The sequence below is a fragment of the Lasioglossum baleicum genome, chromosome 2, assembly GCF_051020765.1.
Source record: "Lasioglossum baleicum chromosome 2, iyLasBale1, whole genome shotgun sequence".
Classification (NCBI taxonomy): domain Eukaryota; kingdom Metazoa; phylum Arthropoda; class Insecta; order Hymenoptera; family Halictidae; genus Lasioglossum; species Lasioglossum baleicum.
The window spans coordinates 13,716,246-13,740,717 of NC_134930.1; the positions used below are offsets into that span (position 1 = coordinate 13,716,246).

General features: G+C 37.8%; 1 protein-coding gene across 1 annotated transcript; it reads left to right on the top strand.

The window, feature by feature from the left end:
• The first annotated feature begins 1,542 nt into the window (after nt 1–1,542).
• LOC143216327 (uncharacterized) lies at nt 1,543–23,691 on the top strand. Its single transcript, XM_076439263.1, has 15 exons — nt 1,543–1,876; nt 4,213–4,339; nt 4,691–4,823; nt 5,880–6,026; nt 6,126–6,155; nt 9,902–10,217; nt 12,624–12,750; nt 14,777–14,909; nt 14,976–15,122; nt 15,201–15,259; nt 19,238–19,263; nt 20,955–21,272; nt 22,674–22,800; nt 23,061–23,187; nt 23,542–23,691. The coding sequence occupies exons 1-15, from the start codon at nt 1,582–1,584 to the stop codon at nt 23,689–23,691; spliced, it is 2,262 nt and encodes a 753-aa protein (XP_076295378.1). The 5' UTR covers nt 1,543–1,581.
• Nucleotides 23,692–24,472: the final 781 nt, after the last annotated feature.

Sequence of the window (24,472 nt, forward strand, 5' to 3'; positions counted from 1 at the left end):
CTTCTGAAGTTCTAAATCAATTTGAACCGTACTTACTAGACAGCGGATTTGATGCGTTTATGACAAAAATGGCTAGCTGTCATTTAAAACAGTAGAATCGTTAGAAGAATTTAAGAATACAGTTATATTATTTTCAACCTATTAAGCATATTAAGAAAGAACATAAATTTCTATTTCACTGCAGTTCGTTGCGTAGAGGTTAACTATCTAGTAATTGCACACGACAGACGGGATCACGGTTATTTTTAATTTGCCATTAAATGCGACCTTCATGCTAATGATAATTCATGCAAGTCATCAAGCACTCGCTCAACTGGTTATGGTTAAGACAAAAATTACAATTTATTAATAAACTTTTTAGACACCGCTTCAATTTAGATTCGAAGGTGAAGTCAATGCTTGCATGTTTGTCCTCGGTAGAACCATTTATGTTACGGAAATTCTCCCAATTACGAAATTAAGTTCTGATTAAAATGAAGAATCCCGTATTTACCTTCAGCGCGTGTTGAATTCAATAAATCTACCGGAATCCCGTGCCAAGTAGCAGCTAAAGCTTCTCGTAAAGATCTGTAAAAGTAACTAGTCGATTCTTTTTGCCATTCAGTCCAACTTCTCTGATCAAACTTGTGCAAGTGAAACCTATTAAGCAGCAGGTCTTTAGAAACTGGAGAAATCTGTTCGGAACATTTAAACATATCGCACTCGATCTACTCTCAATTATTAGTACCTATTACTCCACGATAAGTCTCAAGTTATTCATCATCAAATACGCAGTACGGTAACTATGTATAAATACGTTGCAGATGACATTCGTGCATATGACACAGCAAAATCTGCATAATTGTTGTGCGTTGGTAGAAACGATGTTGCATTGCATAAAAAGCAAATTTCCAACATAAATTCGTATAAAATCGTATAATTCCAGCATGACCTTAACGATTGAACTTGAGAATGTTATAACTACGCAGTGAATTTTATGCGTTTATGGTAAAGATGGATGAGTATAATGTATGTATAACACTGCAAAGACATTAGAAGAATTAGAAGAATACTAACATGTATCTACCGTTGACGAACATGAAAATACGAATATAAAGCGAGCCTCTGATATAGATCTATTGCAGAAGTTGCGTAATTTCAGCATGACAACGATTGAACTTGAGACAGTCATAACTAGACTGTGGATTTTATGTGTTTATGGTAAGAATGGATGGGAGTGCAATATAACACTGCGAAATTAGAATTAGAATTAGAAGAATTTTAGAACAGTGTTACATTATTTTCGACATATTAGCATGCACATACCGTTCGCGAACATCAGCTGCATATTGATAAGAGTTTTATTTAGATTGTTGCATATCAAACTTCCGAGGTAGATATTACGTTTAGGGGTTCTATGTCCATTGACCTTATCTGATAACAATTTTCTGTATACAGTATACATGTACCAGTCGCCGGCGTCAGATGAATGGTTGCGTAACATGAAATCGTGACTCAGAAAATATATGATCTGAACCTATAAAACGGTGGCGGCCGGCAGAGGTGGGTGTCATTGTTGTGAATGAATCCTGTGTATGTACTATGGACAAGTGGTCTGGAAAAACAGCTCTGGTGACGGGATCGAGCAGTGGGATCGGCGCCGAGACCGCTAAATCCCTCGTTAAACACGGTGTTAAGGTGGTTGGCCTCGCAAGAAGAACCGAGAAACTGGAAGAATTAGTCAGAGAGTTGGGCAAAGACATGTTCCATCCCATACAATGCGACGTTACGGAAGAGGATGACATACTGAGAGCGTTCAAATGGACTGAAGAGAATCTGGGCGGCGTTGACATACTGGTGAACAATGCCGGGGTCATTTATATGTCCATGGTCATCGGTAAGGTCTGCCTTCTTGGCCTATTCACCATTTGATATAGAAAAAGGATTCTATTGCTCTGCTATGCTATTTAACACTAAACGTACCAAGCTACAAAAGTAATAGGCACGTGTTGCCTTGTAAAAATTACTAGATTTAATTTATTTAGACTTTCCGCGATTTTTATTGTAATATCAGCTATGATAAAGACATTTGTTAAATTATTTCTTACGAAAGCGTGTCTTGATAATTTTAATAATTGTAAAATAAAAAATCTAGAACCGGTCGTTTGAAGACTAAAACCGCCCCATTAGAGTAAATTGTTTTACCTAGGTATACAGTAAAAGCGCGTTTACTGTCAGGGGTCGCCTTTGCGACCACTGTCAAGTGCCTACCCATTCCACTGCTGGCCAACCCCGCGCCGCACTATGGGCCAAATCGACGAAATCTGTGTCAAAATCAAAGAACTTTCGATAGAAATGAGATAGAGCGAAGAAATTTTTTTTAAATGAAAGCTGAAACTTTGCAGAATATGGGATAATTATGGAGATTGTGGCACAAACGCTTTTTAACCTTGAAAGAATTCGTTAAATTTGCACAATTTCAGGAAAATTGTGGTTTTTCCAATACCACGCGCGGAAAAAATGTTTTTTTTTCACATGCTATACATCATTCCCCGTAGATTTTTTTTCAGATTTTCCTCAGAATTTTGCAAGAAATCGATTTTTGTGAACAAAACTAATGAAATCATTTTTTCGTTGAAATGATTTGAAAACCCACTAGTTTGAAGGTATATTGTATTCTCATATATAAAAACAAAATAAAAATAAATATAACAAGTATTTGACCGTTTACTTGACGTATATCACTTGCCGAACGGTCACATGATGAATTGCTACGATTGTCGCTGGCACTCCTTGTAGGTTGTGTGTGCACTGATATTTTCATTTATCTCTTATCTTGTACCTGATACCTTATTTTTTTGTTTTTATCACCAGAAGTTAAAAAATTTTTTTTATGAGAAGTAAATTAAAAAGCTTAAACGTAAATATGAAAATATCAGTTGCACACACAGCCTACAAGGACTGCCAGCGATAATCGCAGCGATACATCAAGTGACCGTTCGTCAAGTGATCGAAATATTCAAAAATATTCACGAATATTGTTCTTTATTTTCTTTTTCAAATGTGTACTTCTATATAACGATTAAAAAATTTCAACTATTAAATAGTAAAGTAATAGCCTGATTAATAAAGTAGTTCAACATGTACGCAATACTTGATAGAAAGAGAGTATCTTGTTGCAGTAACCCACAATCATGCTAAACCACATGTAGAACACGAAGAATACAACGGAAACTGGTTCCTATTGCAATCCAATTCGCTTTCTAGGATAATTTATAAGTTACTCGAAATATTTTTCTTACGAAATTTTATGTGTGTGTCTGTGTGTGTGTGTGTGTGTGTGTGTGTGAACACTTTTACGTCCATTTTAATGCACTGTCTTAAGAACGTTCAAATTATATAAATTATGCAATATTTAACAAGGAATTATTATTACCAATGCAGGCTATTGTTCCCAATTGAAATTACGTTTATCTAGTAGTAAATTATCAAGTCTTTATTATTATGTTTGAACTATTGTCAAGATTGTCTCAGTTCTTACCAACGTGAACGTGAATAATGCGAACTCGTGATGGGATACAAACATATTTTTCTATAAAACCAATGTCAGATGTCATAGTTGCGCAACTAGCTAACAACAATACGAATGATAATTGTTTTAATTTGCATAATACAGTGATTAGGTTTCCATAAAGTCTTTCTAAAAATAATACCTACTAGACAGGATAAAATGCATAATGCGATAGAGTTTTTCAGCAATGTATAATTACTTAAATTGAAGGTTTGATGGATATATGGAATATTCCTCGAATATGAATTGCAGATATTTACTGTCTTTGTAAAAAGAAAAATTAAACCGACTTCGAAAAAACGCACTAAAAAGATGTACTAAAAAGTATGACTTACTGATTTCCAAGTTCACCATATTCCAACGAAATCATAATCAGCAACATCTGTCATGTGGAAAATTTTCAATTTTACGCCGCCTCCGAAAAGATTGTATTGTATTTAAGTTCGTGTGTATTCACATGAATTAAATGGAAATTATTTCATACTTTTTAGTGCATTTTTTTAGTGCGTTTTTTCAAAGTCGGTTTAATTTTTCGGTTAAAAACAGAGATTGAATAGAAATTTAATAGAATGACAATATTATACATTATTTAAAAAGCTTTCTATCGCAATATCTGTTGATATTACTTTGCAAATTAGCCAATAATTAAATTTCTCTTACAGATATGCCGACCGAAGAATACCGGAAGGTAATAGACACTAACCTAATTGCACCAGCAATATGCGCGAGAGAATTTGCAAAATCAATTAAAAAGCGAGACGCGTGCGGCCACATACTGAATATAAACAGGCGAGTACTTTCGTAAACTTGTGTATCTCGTAAAAATTGTTTAATCGACAGAAAATATTGTCTCAAGGCCTACAACGAAACAGTACTTTTTTCAAGGAGCTAATAAAATAAGTTACAAATTAGAATGTTAGTATACTACCATAATTACTAGACTGCGGATTTTATGCGAAATTTCAAACGGTAAAAAGATCAAAAGAATTTGAGAACATCTATATGTTGTTTTTAACTTACTAAAATGATCAAAGCAAGAATGATATTTGTACGTGGCACTGGGGACTGACAATTGATGTGAAGACAATTTTTATTTTGCATAAAAATCCGCAGTCTAACAATTGCATATATAATTTACAGCATAGCGGGACAGTATCCTGAAGTATTCAACGTTCCACTTGGAATGTACGGCGCTAGCAAATCTGGTCTGGCATCTTTGGGCGCGGAACTTCGTACCGAAGCAATGTTATCCAAGCTCAAAATGAGAGTCACGGTAAAATTTCATTACTGTTCAAGCTTTACAAGAAGACATTCCATTGTGTTCGAAGAAGTCTAGGGAATTATTCTACGCAAAGATCATTTCTATAGTTGTCACGCCTGAAGCAGAAAAAATTTCTTGAAGTTGAAAATTTGGCTCCTCTTTCAAGATTTAATTTCTCGCTCTGAGAACTTCGTCGGTCTGAGAACTTAAAATCAGAGTTGGGCATTAATCGATTAAAATTTTGATCATGATTGATTGATTAATGTGTACGATTAAAAAAAGAAATCATCGAAAAATCGACGATTGATAAAGTTAACCACTTCGTTCCCCCGGACGTGTTATGTCGCGACATCGATACCGTTCGTACAGGGTCACAGACGAGTTGACGCGACGCCGATACTCTTTGTACAGATCAGAGACGTGTTATCACGCGACGCAATGTCGCTTGCGCGGTGCCACGGACGTGTTATCCCGCGTGCTTCATTATTACATGGGCTTTTTCGAAAAAATGTTACCCTGAAAGCAATGTTTCCGGCTGGAAATGGACAGGAAAAGAACAAAATTGTTTTCAGAGTAACATTTTTTCGAGAAAGCCCATGTAATAATAAAGCACGCAAAGAAGAAAGAAAATTGTTTCGATAATATCTCGTTAACTATATATTAGGTTTAGGACATATGATGGTCAACACTTTTATACTCAGAATTTGATACTCTATCGATCTACGGTATAAAAAATAGTACATTCCATTTAAAGAAAAACAAGGTGACCTTGGAATGTCCTCCGCCACTCCACCCACAAGAAAACAATTAATACTACGTAATGTAGCCCGTCATACCAAACAACTTTTGTAGGAACACTTTTTTGATAACGACAACGTCTTCCGAGATATGTATCCTGCTGATCTGATCTGATATTCATATATGTACCGCATAAAAAAATCGCACAAAAAAAAATCGCGTAAAAGGAGACCGCACAAAAGCAGGTCTGAGTGTACAAAGATTTACAATTTCTTGGAATTCACGAAAATGTACGTAATTGTCTAGAAAAACTATGTTTATGTTTTGCAGAATATCAGTCCAGGAGCTGTGCTTACAGACATGATCAAACAAGCGATACAGTGCGGCGACGAAATTGTAGACAAGATACCGATGTTAAGAGATAAAGATATTGCTGATGCAGTGATCTATGCTCTATCAGCACCCCAAGTTGCAGAGGTACGACTTAATGGTGTTTTTTTTTTTTTAATGGAATTATTTCTTAAATAAATTAAAGTTCCAGTCTGAAGTACACGCAATGATTGCTCTTTTTATTAGATCTACGAACTCACAATTATACCTCAAGGTGTACCGATAGGAGTTCCACAGTCCAGCTAAACATCGTCCTCACAATCACAAGGAAACAAATACGAATGCAGGCCAACTTTTCGTATCACAGATCGATATGAATAAATTGTAGTAAGCGAAAAAGTATAACAAGAACAATGTATGAATTTTAATATGTAATACAAAAAATTGCATCATTAACAAATGAGAAGGATATCTGTTATGTCCTTATTTATCCTTTAATATGTCATTTTTTGTTTCAACATTTTTGACCGATTTTTCAAGATCGTTTTTCCGAAATTTCTTCTGGCTTCAAAATTAAAGTACGAAATTAAGAGAGTAGGCTCATTTTTCCAGGATTGCAGGCAGCGGGATGCGCGTTCTCATTGTTAGATCATACAAAAATGGGGTTTTTCAGTAGTCGGAAACACTAGATAATAGATCGATCTAGGACGCTATCGCCCTCAAAAGTCTTATTTTTCCGTTTACGAGGCGTAATTTGCATTATTCGGAAGCATACAACTGCGCACGTACAGTTACTCGAATTAATATTCGGACGCTCTAAAAAAGACGATAACTTTTTTAATATTGTAGGATTTAAGTCGTCAATAGAATAATGCGATTGTAAACACGAAATATTTTAATACGTAATTTGAAATATAAGGAATACAATTAATTGAATTATCCCGTCTGAATCTCCGTCTGAGATCAAACACGTCTTTTCGTTTTCGTACGTCGAACCAGAATGACAAGGAGATCGCATATTACAAATATGAATAACGAAATCGATAAACATAATAACAGATATCGAATCGTCGCGTCGTTACAGTTACTAACGTCGTGACATTCGACGGAATTCTCGCCGCTCAGAAATGGCATCCCCCTACAATATTGTACTATACGATTTGAACTTTTTCGGGGCCTACAAAATGTACTTTTTAAATTTTCAATGTAGGCCCACATAAAAAAGTTATAAATTTCAACTTTTAGTATTTGGTCTACAATTCTGATCAATTGCTATATGTTTGAAAATAATATTTGTCACATCCTATAGTAAACTAATTGCGAATATTAATTCGAGTAACTGTAGCTATTTTGACAGTTTTGATTAGATTTGATTTTGATGTTGCCGAATAATGCAAATTACGGCTCCTAAACGTAAAAATAGGAGTTTCGAGGGTGATCGCGGCTTACGTTGATCTTTTATCTAACGCGTTTGACTACTGAAAAATCCCATCTTTGTATTATCGAGAAATGAGTACGCGAATCCCGCACCCTTGCATTCTGGAAACGAGTCTACCGCCTTAACCCTCGTACTCCAGCGACTTCCAGGCCTATGCCGGAGTCAATTAGATACATACTGTTACGACGGCACGAGATGAAGTTGCCTTCTCCTGTGAAGATATCGCAGAGATCGAGAGAAGTCGTCAGTTGGATCGATATTGCCGTATCCGGACAATGAGGTTGTTGATAAGAAGGAGAAAGAGAAGAGATCATCTCGAGCCATTGAAGCGATACGACACATTAACGAACACACTCTTGTTAACCGATGTACATTAAATAAATAATTGCTGTTTCTTATAATAATGAGTTCACCGGCAAGACCACGCCGAAGCCTTCGCAACAATACTTACCAGGCACTACTGCTGAGAAATGCTCCGATGGCATCGGGGAGAAGAACATGCATTCTGCATCCAGGAAAGAACATCACGCGATCTGGTGTACCTGAAACATAAAGAAAGATCTGTCATACATAATTAACAAAAAATTAATACATATTTACCCTGTTAATCAGTTGTAACACTCTGCCACGTTATCCTTGAGAAGAACCTGGATCCCCTGGAATCGTGCACTTTACGATCCACCTGCGTAGAATAATAAATTAAGTCTAGGTACACGGTAGTGAACCAGCCAAGTTCTCGCACTACCTCTTTCTACACGAAACAACTTAACCGTTTTTTAGAGGCTTATAACTCGGCACTGGAGGCAGATGGAGAGATGTAATTTCGTACACTTGTTAAATGCTATCATGTCTCAATATTGACAAAACATTAATCTTCCAACATTAGTAGGTTCCGAGTTATAGGACCTCAAAAATCGCTAAAGTCACTGACTGACTGACTGACAGAGCATCAAAACCTTTTGGGTACTTCCCATTGACCTACAAGCTTGAAATTTGGTACATAGGTCCATCATAATAAACACTCAAAGGAATAATTATCAAAGTTTGAAATTTTACACCTTAAAGGGGTTGTATTGAAATAACAAAACATTACGAAATAGTTACAGAACATAGCAGCATAACATACATAAGTATACGTTTTATTAGCTTCGAAGTCGCAACAAATACTGATGAAAAACAGAATCGCTTTAACGTGAACAAAAGAAACTGCACCGAGCATCGTCTATAGCGGCGGGGGGCAAACGGATCCGAACGTCGCGTCGCCGGCGGAGTGTTAATCTTCGATACATTGATTTTGGATTTTGTCCTTTGATACTGTTACGAGCCAAGGTTCAGGCAGCGATGCGGGAACCGAGGGGAGTTTGGATTTAGAGATATTTTGGGTCCAGGTAGGAAGGGTACACGTAGGACTAGCCAATGTCTATTTCACCACTGAGTCGCCTCGTGTAGAACAAGGGAGTGGACTAACCGGTGTCTATCTCACCACCGGGTCGCCTCGTGTGTGGAATATGGAAAAGTGGACTAGCCGATGTCTATTTCACCACCGGGTCGCCACTATAAAGGATAAGGTCGTGGTTCCGCTGTCTCGTAACTTATTGATTGAAATAGATACACCTCGAGCGGCAAAGGTGTATCGTCATAGAATACTAGCTACTGGAAGATCGAAAAGGAATATACCTAATGGAAATGAACTTCGAATAGATTAATACAAGTAATATATTGTTGATAATAATTGAGGATACAAATGTTCAGTGTAAAGTGTCGCGGACTCGCGGATTAAACGCTCTCAGTTTTCGCGCACCGAGAAATGCGGGGGCATGGTGGAACGATACGTACTGCGCGTGTTCACTTGAATCAACCCAACTAATAGGAGGGATCCATGCCCTTATATAGTACCCAAAATAGGACCTAGCGATGGTGGGGGCCACGTGCTACTTCTGATTAGAAATTAATTATTAGAAGTTATATCGCTTGCAGGAAGCCCCTCTATGATCCGATTTTGAGTGAGCCCATTGTTCTTAAATAGGCCTTTTGTTTCGACACATATTTACGGAAGGGTCAAGAGTCACAAACGGTAGCGTCTGCATACGTAACAATACCTACTTGATAATTAATGAAATTTCAACAGAAATTGATGAAATTCCAACAAATACACCCTGTAAACAAGTTCCTATGGCCGTAAAAAGTGGTGAGATCAAACAAAATATGGCCAAGTTCGTTAGCTTAGAAATATCTCTTGAAATACTGAAAAAAAGCGTTTGTAAAAATTAGTTTAGAGGAACGCTATTTAATTTTTAAAGAGTTACATGGAGGGCTAAATTATTCAAACTTGGCCGTTACTCTTTAAACCAATGGCCATAAAAGGTGTTAGGTAGCGGTATTTAGATAGATAATATTTCACTGATACATATTGATGATGGCTCGAGTTTATCCCCACTAACACCACGACGGTTCATGAATTTCTTCGGCATATGGAGGGTCAAAGAGCACTTCGATGAACTCTAGCTTTGACCATGACCAACAGCACAAGAAAGTAAGGAGGAGTGAGTGTATAAAATAGCAACAAGTTGCACAATGACATCAGCGTTTAACAGTACCGTGCAAGATGGAACAGTGGGCTAACAAAGTGGCAATCGTGACCGGTGCCAGCAGTGGGATTGGGAGCGCAGTTGTCAAGTCCCTTGTCAGTCATGCTGTCAAGGTGGTCGGACTTGCAAGAAGGGCCGACAAACTGCAGGAAATGGCCAAGCAACTCGGCAAAGACAAATTCTACCCTGTGCAATGTGACCTCGTGAAAGAGGATGACATTTTGAGAGCCTTCAAGTGGGTCGAAGATAATTTTGGAGGCGCCAATATCCTTATAAACAATGCTGGGGTCATCACCGGGATTCCGATCATTGGTGAGGATTATCATTAGCGAACTACGGATTTTTATGCAAAATGAAAATTTTCTAAGTACACTGTAACGCACAGAAATGAAATAGAAATGTACTTTTCCTTTTAACACTAACTGTACCGGGTACAAAATGTATCGGATATACATATATATTTTTAGAAAATTACAAGACTGAATTTATGTAGATATTTCACAATCTTTAAAATAATCCGTGCTCGAATAAAGAAATTTATTAAATAATTTCTAGTGGAAGCATCTTTATAATTTCAATAAATAAAAAATAAACAATGTGATTTGACCGGTCGCGGTACGGTTAGTGTTAATAATTCTAATGTCTTCACAGTTTTAATATTTTACTGGTTCAGCTTTCTCAAAAATGCATCAAATCCGCAAATTTTTCACGTAACGCCATTCTCCAATGCACGCATTTTTTTCTTTTGAATTCAATCAGTTGAACATATAATGTAACGATATTCGCAAATTCTTCTAATCCTTTTACAGTTTCGTATTTCACCTGCCCGTTTTGGTCATAAATGCATAAAATCCGTGGTTCTACTATCATTCTTCTAATTCAGTGGTCGGCACGGATGAGACTTTTCAGGCCGCCGCCACAGTGCGGACAAATGGCCTAATATTCGGCACTTTTCTCTTTTGGTTATTAATGTATATATAGGTAATTTTTTTACAGAAAATGATATTTACCAATATAATTAATAAATTTATTAAGAAATTAACAATTTTTATTTAAACAAAAATATATTTTTAAAAACTAACAAATTTAAAACGAAATTAATAATAAATTAACCATATTTAATATTAATAATAATAAACTTAGACAAATTATAATAGTATAAACAAAATTAACAAACTTAACAGAACGCTTTTCGCTATCCGAGTCATCCTCGGTACTTTGAATGTGATCCAAAACGAATCATTCAATCCCGTGATCTTGCACATTTCTGATTAAATATTGATCAATTTCAGTAAAATCACAAGATTTGCTTTTTGTTGTCGTTTCTCGAGATATTTCAATCTCTTCAGATAAAATTGTATTATGCATAAAAATGATTATTATATGATTATTAATAACAATTTCCATCCTAATACGCATTTTTTGCAAAAGAAATGTAATGTCAAATCAATGGTAATGTGGAAACCTATTGATAAGGGTGTCGCCTTAAAGGTGAGCGCATACTAGAGGGTCGCGGGAAGGCCGCGGATCGTCTCGGGAAGGCCAAAGCCACCGATGGACGACCATGCGGCAAGAAATCTCTAGCGGGCCGACGGCTCCACAGCAGGGAGCAGGGCTTCCTGAAAGAAAGGTCCCTTTCCCTAAAAGAGGTGGGGAGCCCACGGAGACCTTTTTTTCTGCCACGCACAGCAGGTAGCCCTGCTCCCTTGCCGCATGGTCGTCCATCGGTGGCTTTGGCCTTCCCGAGACGATCCGCGGCCTTCCCGCGACCCTCTAGTATGCGCTCACCTTAAGGGTGCGTTTATAGTTCCTGACTCGCGAGACGTTGTCTCACGAGCTTTTGGTCTCGCGAGACAAGCGGGTCATAAATTTCGAGCGGGTCGACGGGCCCGCTGTGCCCCCCGCTGTGCGTGGCACAAAAAAAGGTCTCCGAAGATATCCTACCGCCTTAAAGGAAAGCTATCGGTAGTTTACCAAACGAACCGTGAAGCCGTAGAGACCTTTTTTCGTGCCTCGCACAGTGGGCCCGTCGACCCCGCTCGAAATTTCTGACCCGCTGTCTCGCGAGACCAAAAGCTCGTGAGACAACGTCTCGCGAGTCAGGAACTATAAACGCACCCTAAGGGTGAGCGCATACTAGAGGGTCTCGAGAAGGCCGCGGAGCTTTGCTCTCCGTCTACCTGCTAGAGATTTGTTGCCGCATGGACTCCTTGCTCCCTTCCTCCAAGGCCCCTGCCTTCTCGAAACGATCCGCGGCCTTCTCGAGACCCTCTAGTATGCAATCACCCTAATGCGCCACGCGCATTTCATACGGTCTGGGATAGGTACTTACGGGCCTGAGCTGCCTCGAGGACTAGGGCCGTTACGGGGAACGAGAAGTGCGGCCGGTGAAAGGAGGCGGCGCGGGCCGCCAGCGGCCTGAAAAGTCTCATCCGTGCCGACCACTGTTCTAATTAGTTTGAAGTTAGTTGTAAATTTAAATTTCGTTAGCTGAAACTCGATTTCTGAACAATCGAATTTTGATACAACATTATTAGAATTTACAATGACATTAAAATTTTGATGGTCGCCATTTATTTCAAGAAGTTTTCAACTGAATCTGAGAAACAGTACGGGCCCGAGGCTTTGTCTTAGATCAAGGTTTTACTGTGCTAAGATTCTGTATTCATATTTTGTTCGAAATTGTGCCAGAAGAGTCATAAAGAATACATATTGCAGAATCGTCCACCGACACGTACCGAACTGTAATCGATACTAATTTACTTGCCCCCGCAATCTGTGCACGAGAATTCAGCAAATCGATCAAGAAACGCAAGACACGTGGCCATATAGTCAACATAAATAGGTGAGATTCGCCGCAGAACAATTATTCAGGACTTGAAAAGATAGTGCAGGTTGTATCGAAATTATACAGTCGTGATCGCTATAGCTTGATTCTGCACCTCCGGATCGGTGGAGACCTGTTACAACAAAGTACCGCAAAATTGACCTTAACATTGAATCCCAAGGTCAAAATTGTTTTTTATTTCATCGTATAGTACTCATCGTAATGAACAAAAGTCTCGAAGGAACCATGTGTCTCGCATGTCAACCGATCTCTTAGAAAACGACCTTAAAGTTTCGTAACTATTTTATTTTGTGTCTACGGGGTGTCCCAAGATCGAATAAACGTGGATCGTATCAACGTACAAATTTCTTCATTTATCTCCTCCTTTTCGAGTTGAGTTTGAAAATTGAGCGAACACGCGTGCTATTAAATAGGAATCGTCTGACGCGTCTGTCCACGATCGACTCATTCTACTTCTTAACACTTTGCCTACCGGAAGCCTGTTAATAGGATTTTCAATAATTGTGTTGTACACAGTACTACTTGATATCGCCACTTCCAGTGTTAATTACAGTTTATATAAGACACGCTTCTATTAAAATGCACTAAAAAAAAGAAAATAATTTTTTTAGACATTAGTGACTAAATAAAAGCGTGGAGCGCTAAACTGTATATTGACGCAATGTTTGTGGGCGCTCCACGGTTTTATTTATACATAGTCACTGATGCCTAAAAAAATTATTTTCTCCTTTTTGGTGCATTTTAATATAAACGTGGTTTTTAAAAAGTTTTTTTATATATTTTTTTTATTTTCTACTTTTTAGTCTTTTTTAAGTGGAACGCAAGATATAGTAATACTGGTATGAAATAGTAAGATATATAGAAACGCAAGGATATGGAAATACGCGAGAAAGAATGATGCGATGACTCCGAGAGACGACGACGTCTCTTGATGGAGTCCGAAATTGTCCGAAATGGAACTGAATGAACGGAACACCACACTGAGCCAGTGTCGCCAGTTGAGCTCCAAACGGAGCTCACACATTCCCCTATTTTTCCCCTTCTACTATTCCATTCCAGCACCATGCGCACACTCCAACGTCTCCCACTATTGTAAAACCGTAGACCACGGTGCCCGTGCCGTAGACTGGACTGGTCATCAGAGAGAGAGTACTTGATTCCCCTCGATTGCTGGCGACCTGGCGACACTGCACTGAGCTTCTTCGGTGCGAAGTGGATCAGTGGAGTAGGGATGAGTCGGAGTGGGAACGCGTAGTGGAGTAGGGAGCACTGTCGCGCGGAGTGGGGATCGCTGAACGCGATGGCGTACTACCGAGTGTCGCGCGGCGTTGTGTGACGGTTAATATTAAAATTTTTTCTCCTAGACGCACAGTTTTTTTATTAAATTGTTTTTTAATATTTCATTGTCATCCAGTTCTGAGCTACGTTTAAAGTTTCAAGTCTCTAGCTCTCATCGGGAAGTGATTTAAAATTCAATTACGAGGTTTGACGCATGGAACGACAACGACAATGACAAAGATAACTCGGCAAGCTAATGTAAGCGTGGTAATAAAATTGCGTTACGTATTATGAACGAGGTCGAGGAATAGAAACTACGCCGCATAGACGGCAAACAAGTATATGAAAGAAAAACATAAAAATATATCGCTCTTCAAAGTTCTGGGATATAATTTGGAGAGCTGTATTTTAATCATATTGTATTTCAATTACACATCTCATTAAAATACTTAGTAATTGAATTAATTGAAAGGTTTGTGAATTATGTAATTAAATTACGACGTAGTTGAATTACTATATTATTGAAATACAATGTAATTCAATTCTGTAATTGAATAAAAAACATGAAATAAAAAACCATTTTGACTTTGGGATCCAATGTTAAGGTCAATTCTGCGGTACATTTTTCTAACAGATCACCACCGATCCAGAGGTATATAATTTTCAAACACCCTGTACGTACAAGTCTTCCGATATTCACAATATTGTATGCAAATGCAAGTTAGTAAATCGACTCAATTTACAGCATACTCGGACATTATGCGGAAGCTATTCAAATACCAGTCGGTTTGTACAGTGCTAGTAAATACGGAGTGACTGCATTGACAGCGGAGCTTCGCCACGAGTTCATCATTGCTAAACTTGACATCAGAGTTACGGTAAGAGTTAAAGAATTAATTAAATAAAATACTAGCCGAGTATTAAATCGGTTTATCCGTTGATAGAGCGTTAGCCCTGGAGCTGTACTCACAGATTTACTTCAAAATGCAATGAGGTGGGATGATGATACTGCGCGGAGAATGAATACATTACGTAACGAACACATTGCCGATGGAGTGATTTATGCTTTGGGAACACCAAAAGGTGCAGAGGTACTAAACTTTTTCTATCAATTATTATCATACTATACGCGTTCTAATGCAGCGATTACTAATGAGTGTCTTTTACAGGTTTACGAGCTCACAATCATACCACAAAATGCACCAATCGAACTTCCAACTGCGGATTAGTAGATTTTATTTTTGACCAAGGACTAAAGCACCACGTCAAAATGAACAAAAAATACAGAACATGTAAAATGTTCAGTATTGTAGTCGTATTCTAATTATTTTACATTATACAGAGCGTTAACCTGAGTACGCCAACAAAAGTATATCCCACGAGAGAGTAACCCCGTTCCGCGCAGCTTAGAAGATGGTGGGGGTGCAGCGAGCCTCTCATCTCCCACTCTACTACCCACTCCCCACTTTCTTGAACCAATTAATGCGAAGATGCGCTAAGACGAACGAAAACTGGTCTTTCCGCAGGGTTACTCTCTCGTGGGATATATTTTAGTTGATGATTTCACTAGACTCCGGATCTCTATGCAGAAGAAAAAGTTTGTGCATCAATAGCCAGTCACGGGAGCTATTGTAATATGAAAATACGATAATATATAATATAATATAAATATGAATTTATATTTATTGCTAATAATTTCAATGTAGTGAAACTAATATATCAATACTTTGAAAGTCTTCTCACTGCTTTAAATTGCACCTGCTCAGTTTTGTCATGAATGTATAAAATCTGGAGTCCTTTTATGACCTAAGACGAAAGTCAAAAATTCGATTAGACGAACTGAATCAACGGCTTTGATTTCAAATTATGTACACAGTTAACACTAACCGTACCGAGCGGAAAATACGACTGCTATACATTGTTTTATGTTTTATAACAATATGAGCTTGAATGAAGAAATTCATTTAATTATTTCTAATGGAATTATCCTTGTAACTTCAATAATTATAAAGTAAAAAATGTGACACCGGTCATTTGACCGGTCGTGGTACGGGTAGTGTTAAAAGATCGAGCAAAGTGCGCCTATCAGTAGGCAACCTGTTGTGCAACAGTGTCGGTAAGTACGTACAACGGTATGTACACAGGGGTGGACAAATGAAAGTTTAAGAAATAATTTGAAGTTGCAAAATATGAAAGAAAACCTTCTATCAATTTGTAACGCGACGAGGAACGAGACAACCCCAGGGGCGCCAATCCGCCTCGGCACTACCCTGAGATGAAGAAAAGAATCACGCCGCGACCGAATGTTCTAGAAGGCCGCATGTTCGAGAAACTTCTAAAATCTCTAACAACGCCCTAACAAGAGTTAGCAACGATTGGTATAAATACCGGTAGACGATCGCGGAGAAATCACTTTTGCTGCGCCTGTGGGAGAGGACGAGGTAAGACCACGGCCGCCCATAGGTTAGGGAGAGTACGAAGTAATGCTATCGGACGCCCGGCAGCTCAAGAGAGGACAGGGATTGCACCTGGACGCCTCTCTGGATAAATGGGAGAGAACGGCCATGAAGGCCAGCTGCCCGCCGAGAGGAAAGAACAGGGTAGCTTCCTGGCCGCCTGAAAGTAGGATCACCAGGTTACTCTGTACGTCTTGGAGAGGACGGCCATGAAGACCGGCCGCCGAGCTTACAGAGGACACCGGGTGAATCCGAGTCGTCGTCGTTTTCCCAGAAGGAGAGTACGGTTGAGATAAACCGGACGCCTGATGGGAAAACCTTTTATTAGCAAAATTATTTTAATCTTTCGTTGCTAACCTTCTTCAAAGGTTTATTGTAAATGATACGAAAACTTACGATGTATGAAACTAATTCGAAAATATATTCTTTGTTCAGAGAGAAATCCCAATTCCTATTCCCTGCGAAAAGAAAGAGGACAGTTGCCGTCGCCGGCACTGTTTTAAAGGCCCGCGCGTGGTCTCTCTTTACACGCGCTGTCCTCCTCTACGTTCTGCTCGGCCTTTGGAGATAAAAAATAGTTACCCTATACGATAGATGCGACCAAATCCCCCGAGGCTGTCGCGTCTAGACATTTATCTATCATTCATTATAGAGGATTTACTGTAATGTACATTTTTACTATGTCCCTCGGGTCTCGATTATCCATCGGACCTTAATTTGTCCGGGCTGTTTGTCTCCCGATCAAGCTGTTTAATCGAGATCCTACTGTATTTAGAGAATACGTTGGCCGCATATTCGCATTTCTGAATTTCATTCGCACATGTTCGACTTCGCTTTGTCTCGATCTTATCGTTCTTCGCTTTGTCTCGCGATGAAGAGACGAACGAAGAGAATAGGTATACAAGTATAACGCCTCTTCTTCTCTTGTTCAAGTGCACACCTACTTTTGATATTCAAGCTATACATACATGTCTAGCTGCATTTTGAAGGTATTGTACAATGAATGCACAACTGTCGTGTAACAATTACAAAACAATGAACTAGTCAATTTTTCAGCAAATATTACTTGAGTATCGTATAAATCGCGATTGCGGCGTTCACTTCAAATGATTTTCATTTTGTCAATTTTAAAACGTCCATCTCGTTAAACACAGGTCCGCAAACGGAACACTTACGGCTATGTCCTAATTTTTTTTCAAATGTTTAAAAAGTTCCCTGCTTTGAAAACATGACCAGATACGATAAATCAACAAAAATGGCGAACGGGAAGTCGGCGTTTGTACGGAAAAGCTGATACATGTAAAAATGCGACTAAATCTTCTAATATATGATTACAGTTGGAAGCCTAAACAATTATATTCCAGGAAATAGCTTACATTGAAGAAGAAAAATACGTGTAAAGCTAGTTTGTTGCTGTCAAGTAACAGAAAGAAGAAGCTTCTCACAAGTACATTTGTATGGTCACGGTGTTAGAGGTCTGCATTCTATTCACTGCGAAAATAGAAACACGAGGGATGAGCATTCGCCACTCCTCCGACTAAGAAAAAAAAAGACTGTATACCGCTAATGTGCCTTTATACATTAGTATTACTAAAATTGTTAGAGAAAACTTTTCGTTTATTTTTATAGTTAGCTTAAGAACTGTTAACATTGTATTGCCTTTAAATAAACAATTAAAAAGAAAAGACGGTGTTAGAGGTTCTGCTCGATGCTCCGGAGGGCTCGAGTTCGAGAATCCTCCTCCACTCAACTTTCTTTTCTTGTTTTTTTCTTTTTTTTTTATATGTATTTATAAACTAAACGATTTTTATTGTTTTGACAGGAATCAGGAAAATCGGAGCGGGGGCCGCTGGCCCATGCTTATCCGGCTATACCCTTTATGAAAATAAATTCTGCCATCAAAAGAATGTATAAAATAATAAGAATTCAGTGTAGCAAGGTTTCCATTTAACAATTGACTATTTGCTCAAACATTGGATATCGCTGTTTTTCCAAACATTTTAATTTCAATGCGAGGCTTGAAAAAGTTCTAAAAATAAGTGCTTGAAACTGTTATACGTAGAGGTTCTACAGATGAAAACAGTTCTAAAGAACTTTTATTCTGGATAAATATATACAAGGTGAGTCAGTTAAAGTGTAACAGACGTATGTCTCGGAAATGAAGCATTTTGGAGAAAAATGTTTCACACGAAAGTTGTATGGCTTCAAGTGGGACATGATATTGTGTCATTGAGACAGTACCACCTGCATTGGCATTACTAAAGGTGTACCGTGTGAAAGTTGCACGATCGTATTTACACCTTTTTGTGTGCGCGTGTATCGTTGAATCCAATGATAAAAATTAACACGATTTGGGAAGTTTTTTCTGTAGGTTATGATAAAATGTGGTAATGATTTACTGTCACTTTCAAGCCTCGTAACTTGAAAAATATTTAAGGAAAAAATATTTCATCATAGTGTTTTTTTTAAATCTCCCAAAACAAGCTACAAGAAATTGAAGATGACCTTCATGTGATTTTCAAACGACTATCCAAGGTCAAAACCATGACACCCTTTTATGTCTCCCTTGAAACCGTGCAACATTTTTCTGAAACATTTTTCTCCAAAATTCTTCATTTCCGAGATATACGTCTGTTACACTTTAACTGACTCACCCTGTAGAAATATTTCATAAATTATTTGTTTTATTTACAGAAACACATGCACACACGGTAATCTATAAGTGTGACATCCTGTGATTTCGTTTCCAGTACTACGCTGTCCACATACCAGTTCTGTAACAGCGAATCTGAATAAAACCGATGCAATCGGAAAAACACAGAAGCGTCGAGCACCGTGATTAACATGCAGACTGCGGATCTTTGAGCAATATCTTCATGCAAAATAAAAATGTTCTGCATCAGTTGTAAAGACCAATGTTGTAATGTGCCGACACTGCTCAATGTATTTATTTTCATTGTTTGAAAATGTGCAGCTACTCATTTCTATCATGAATGCATAACATCCGCAGTCTAGCAATTAATCACACTTTGTTCTGGTAGATTAGATATGAATATATGTAGACAGAGCGGATTTTATGCATTTATGAGTGAAATGGGTAGGTGTAATTTAAAACAGTGAAAAGATTAATAGAATTTAACAATACTATTATATTATTTTCAACCTACTGAAAATATTAACCCTTTGTAGTCGGAGCAAAATTTTAACTTGAAAATTAAACATTTCTTCCGACCTAGAATAATTTTACGGATATGAAAGTGATATAATCTAATGTACAGAGCGTCCCCGGTTTGAAGGTTCAAACTTTATCAGTATATTATCTATGACACTAAATAAGAAAAGAAATGTTATATAAACATAAGTCACATAGAGCTTTATTAATAAGTTACTTATAACAAGAATGCGGTATACAAGTAATATCTGTGGTTGCAAGGAATAATAATTCGATTATCTAACACTCGACTATCTAATAATCAGAATTGATTTTTTCCAATAGATTTAATTATATAAAAATAAAATATAACATTAGAAAATTCAGGGTATTCATATCTTCAATATCATTGATCCTATATTACTTGCATTCCGTATTTTTGTTGTAACTTTTCAATAAATCTCCATGCGACCTACATATGTTTACGTAATTTTTTCTTATTTAGTGCCATAGAGAATATACTGTGACAAAGTTTGAGCCTTAAAACCTGCGACACTCTGTAAGAAGTAGACGCAATCAAAATCTCAGAGTTACTTCGAATCACTCTTTTTAATCCTCTTCTAAAGATTAGGGAAACCAGTAAAACTGAATAGTTTCACATTTCAGGTAATTATTATATTGCATATAAGTATTAGAAAATTTTTGAAGATGAATTATAATTGGCCAATCCTTAGCCGTCATTTTTTAAAAAGGTTGATTGTTTGTTTTATTGATTGTCCAATAATGACTGTATACCAACGTATTTAACAATGTAAATACGTGAACAGTGGTACAGTTATTTCACTACAGTTTGTTGCAATTTGAGTAGAAAATGTTTATTAGGATGGATTTATAGTGGAGCTGCGAGCATCGACGATAGCGGCGCGGTGAAGAGAAACCAACATTCGTGACAGCATTTCGACACATACTAATGAAAAAGTACATATGTATTTTCATTGTTTTTCTTTTTTTTTCACCGCACAGCTCACCTCGCTGCTCCACTATAAATCCACACTTATGCATAAAGATCCGCTGTCTACAGCAATTGTTTATTCAGCAGGGACCAACAATAGGCAATACTAGGATGAATCGCAGATCCTGGCAGTTTAAATAGAATTTATGGTCGCCCGGTACGCGAAGAACGCGAGCAAGTCAGCCATCCGCATAATCTAACTGCGTATCAGCATCCTCGATGCTGGTTGGATGCTGTTACCATTACCTAAAACAAGTGTGTGCCGCGTATATAAAGCCGCTCGAGGATGGGCTGAGTTGAACAGTCAGCAATAAGGTATCGTTGACCATGGATCGTTGGGCTGGCAAAGTTGCCGTGGTGACGGGCGCGAGTGTCGGCATCGGTTTCGCGATCACGCAAGCTCTTGTCAAGAAGTCCGTCAAAGTGGTCGGCCTCGCGAGAAGGAAGGAGAAGCTTCAAGAAATAACCAATCAACTAGGCAAGGATAAATTCTTTGGGGTCGTATGCGACCTCAGGAGCGAAGCCGACATTGTCAAAGCCTTCAATTGGATCCAGCAGAACCACGGTGGAGCGGATATTCTGATCAACAATGCCGGAGTTCTTGACACTTTACCGATCATTGGTACAGTTCACCGTCCCCTTCACATTTAACGTTGATTAGTGAACTGCGGATCTTTCTGCAAAATAATAAAATAAACAATACTGTTTTCGCCTGTCCGTTTCACGCTCGCTCGCGTAAACTCGGGGACCCGTTTCACCTCGGAGCGTGATGGATCGGACTCATTCACTGCCCAGCAATTGTGTACACGGTGCGCCTAAAGAAGTTGACACTTCAAAAATTGTTTACATCAATTGCAAAGCACAGAAGACATTCATAAGTGTTTTTCTTTCTTTAATAATTTTAACAACATGAAAATAATGTATCAGCATTCTTAAACTCTTTTCAGTCTTCTATCGTTTTAAATTGCACCAGCACATTTTTTCTGATAAGTGGATAAACCCTACCGATTGCTGTTGTATCTTTTCAACGCTAGATCAAAACTACGTCAAAATGACTGGTCTTTAGAAAAAATGCTTACAGTGCTGTGAATAATTATAAACTCAACCATATTTTTCTGTTTCTCATAATAGTACAGAAACAAAAATTGATGAAACATTACGTTACATCACGGCTCTAGTTATGTTTATGTTTTGACGCCAGATAAGACGTACAGTGCGGTAAAATTTGTTAACAAAAACATCGATAAATCTATCTGCATATCTAATTAACGGTTTCAGATTCGAGAAACGGATTATAGGATACTTTTCCACTTTGAGAAATACCAGTCAGAACGACTGGTATTGGTATAAGTGGCCACGATAGAGAATTATTTTGATTCTGTATAAATAAAACAAAAATACAATTCATTATATTACACCTTCAGTTATCGCTGTAAAAGTCGTCACATCACTGCGGAAAAAAAAGTAACAAAGCAGAAAAATTTCAGAATGAAATTGTAAAACCAGTCATTTTGACTGGCGTGGTAGATCTAGTGTTAACAACATATTCACGGGCTACTAACAACTAATAAATGAATAAATGTTTTTCGTTTTCGAGGCTTTGTTTTCGACAAAATCGAGTTTGAACATTAAAGATCCGTCGGTTTCGCGTGCTTTAGTACATATTTAGAGGAAGTAGAATTGGTTGGCCGTGATCAGACACGTCAGACGAAAAGTTTTATCTGATATCTCATTTTCGATTCGAATTTTTTCGTTTTATTCGACTTATTTTCTCATGTAGTAAATTAAAATGGTTAAGGAAAGAAATGTATCTCCTCTATCTTGCAATGAGCGCAAACAATTTTTATTTTACATGAAGAAATTGAATTCTAAGGATTATTCTATTAAAATTCGATCGTTTCACAAATACATGACAGCGTTCGGAAGTAACGAATTCATGGTCATCGCTGTACTCTTCACAGTCAATTTTCGTTTATTATTTCGTCAAGGATCAAAGTTATAAAATTGATATTTTTTGCTATAGCCTCGGCCTTGGACGACTACCGCAAAGTATTGGACACCAATGTTATAGCTCCTGCGATATGTGCACGAGAATATGTCAAATCGGCCAAAAAACGGAATATAGCTGGTCACATAATTAACATTAGTAGGTAGGTAATCCCCTAAGTATCGAGAATGTTGTCCAAATGTATGCAAAATCGCGCCAACTGCCGATTGGCCGACTGTGGCAACTCGCGTCTAGGTCGCGCTCTGATTGGTCCGTGTTTTTCGTTAATAACTCCTAAACAAAGCCGCGGATAACATTTTTCCAAAGGAAAATGTCGCTTGAAATGGTCTCAGGAACTACCCCCTTTCGGGATTCGCACAAATTTTGGGACACCCTGTATTCACAGATACTTGTTACTTTCAGCATGGCTGGGCATAATGCAGAGATAGTATCAATCCCGATCGGAATGTACGGTGCTAGTAAATATGCCCTAACTGCATTGGCTGTTGAACTTCGCCACGAACTCGCTGACACGAACATCAAAGTTACGGTAAGACTTATTGAACAATTCGTCTATATGTGGTAAAAAATTTGTCATTGCGATTATGCATTTCGTTCATCGATTTTTCACGGTTATTATTAAAGGTAGAAATATTTTCTCCTTATAATAGTTCTCCTTAAATAATTTATCATTTTATACAGAAATGTAATTTTCGAAAATGCAAAAATATTGAAAAAATTTCGAGAAGTGATACATCGATTCGGATAATCGAGCTACGGCTAAATCAGAAAATGCCACAAATATGTTTGTAAATGTTTCATAAAGAAATGAAAAACAAGAAAGCTTGATTAGTCATTGGATTAGTTATTGTCTTATTTTACATTTTTTTTAATGTTTAAACAGAATGTTAGCCCTGGAGCAGTGGCGACAGACATGCTGAAAACTTTGGTCAATAATCCTGCCATGTATGAGAGAATGCCTTCATTAAGCGATGATGATGTCTCTGATGCAGTGATGTATGTGTTAGGAACGCCGCCGAATGTGGAGGTATGAGTAAAGCCACATCTGTTGTTTGTAGATAAAGAATAATACCATAAGCAGCAGTACAACATTGGTTTTCTAACGTAACCTTGATTTGCAACATTGTGCAGTTTCTTCGGAGACAATTAACGTTCGAGATAAGAACGGCGAGATTCAAGTCTCAAGTTGCACGAGACGCTCTAATTGCAATACAAACATAAACATAAATAATACGAACTCTCTTCTTTGCAGGTCATAGATCTTTTGCTAGCGACACGGGCCAGTGAAAGCAAAATACGTGAAGCGGTACGTACAACAAACCCAGGAAACTAACAAAGTCTCACGAAACTCTGATTTAACAATACTTGTCTTATTTTCAGGTGGCTGAGATGACTCGGAATAATAAATAAAAAAAGAGAGAATTATACAAAACTGAAAATATGTAGAAAAATTAGCCGGTGGAAGAATAACATGTTTGATATATGTACATACATATTACAACGAAACTTTACGTTTGTAATCGAACGAGACCAAAATAAGTACAAATAAAATACAAGCGTCATTATTTCCAGTCGTGATTCATTATTTAACCTTCGTACATACTCTTCTTCAAATATGCGAATTCTACGGGGTATCATTATTGCACTAAATTGTCGGGCGATAAGTGTTTTCTTGCATTAGTGTGAAGGATTGGTCGATCAGTTGTACATATTTCGTTTCATTTAGTTTTATTTAGTGTTATGATTATCACTCTAACAAAGTGGCTCAAGAAAACCACGACTTGAATCCGGAAGTCATCGGATGGAGACGATGC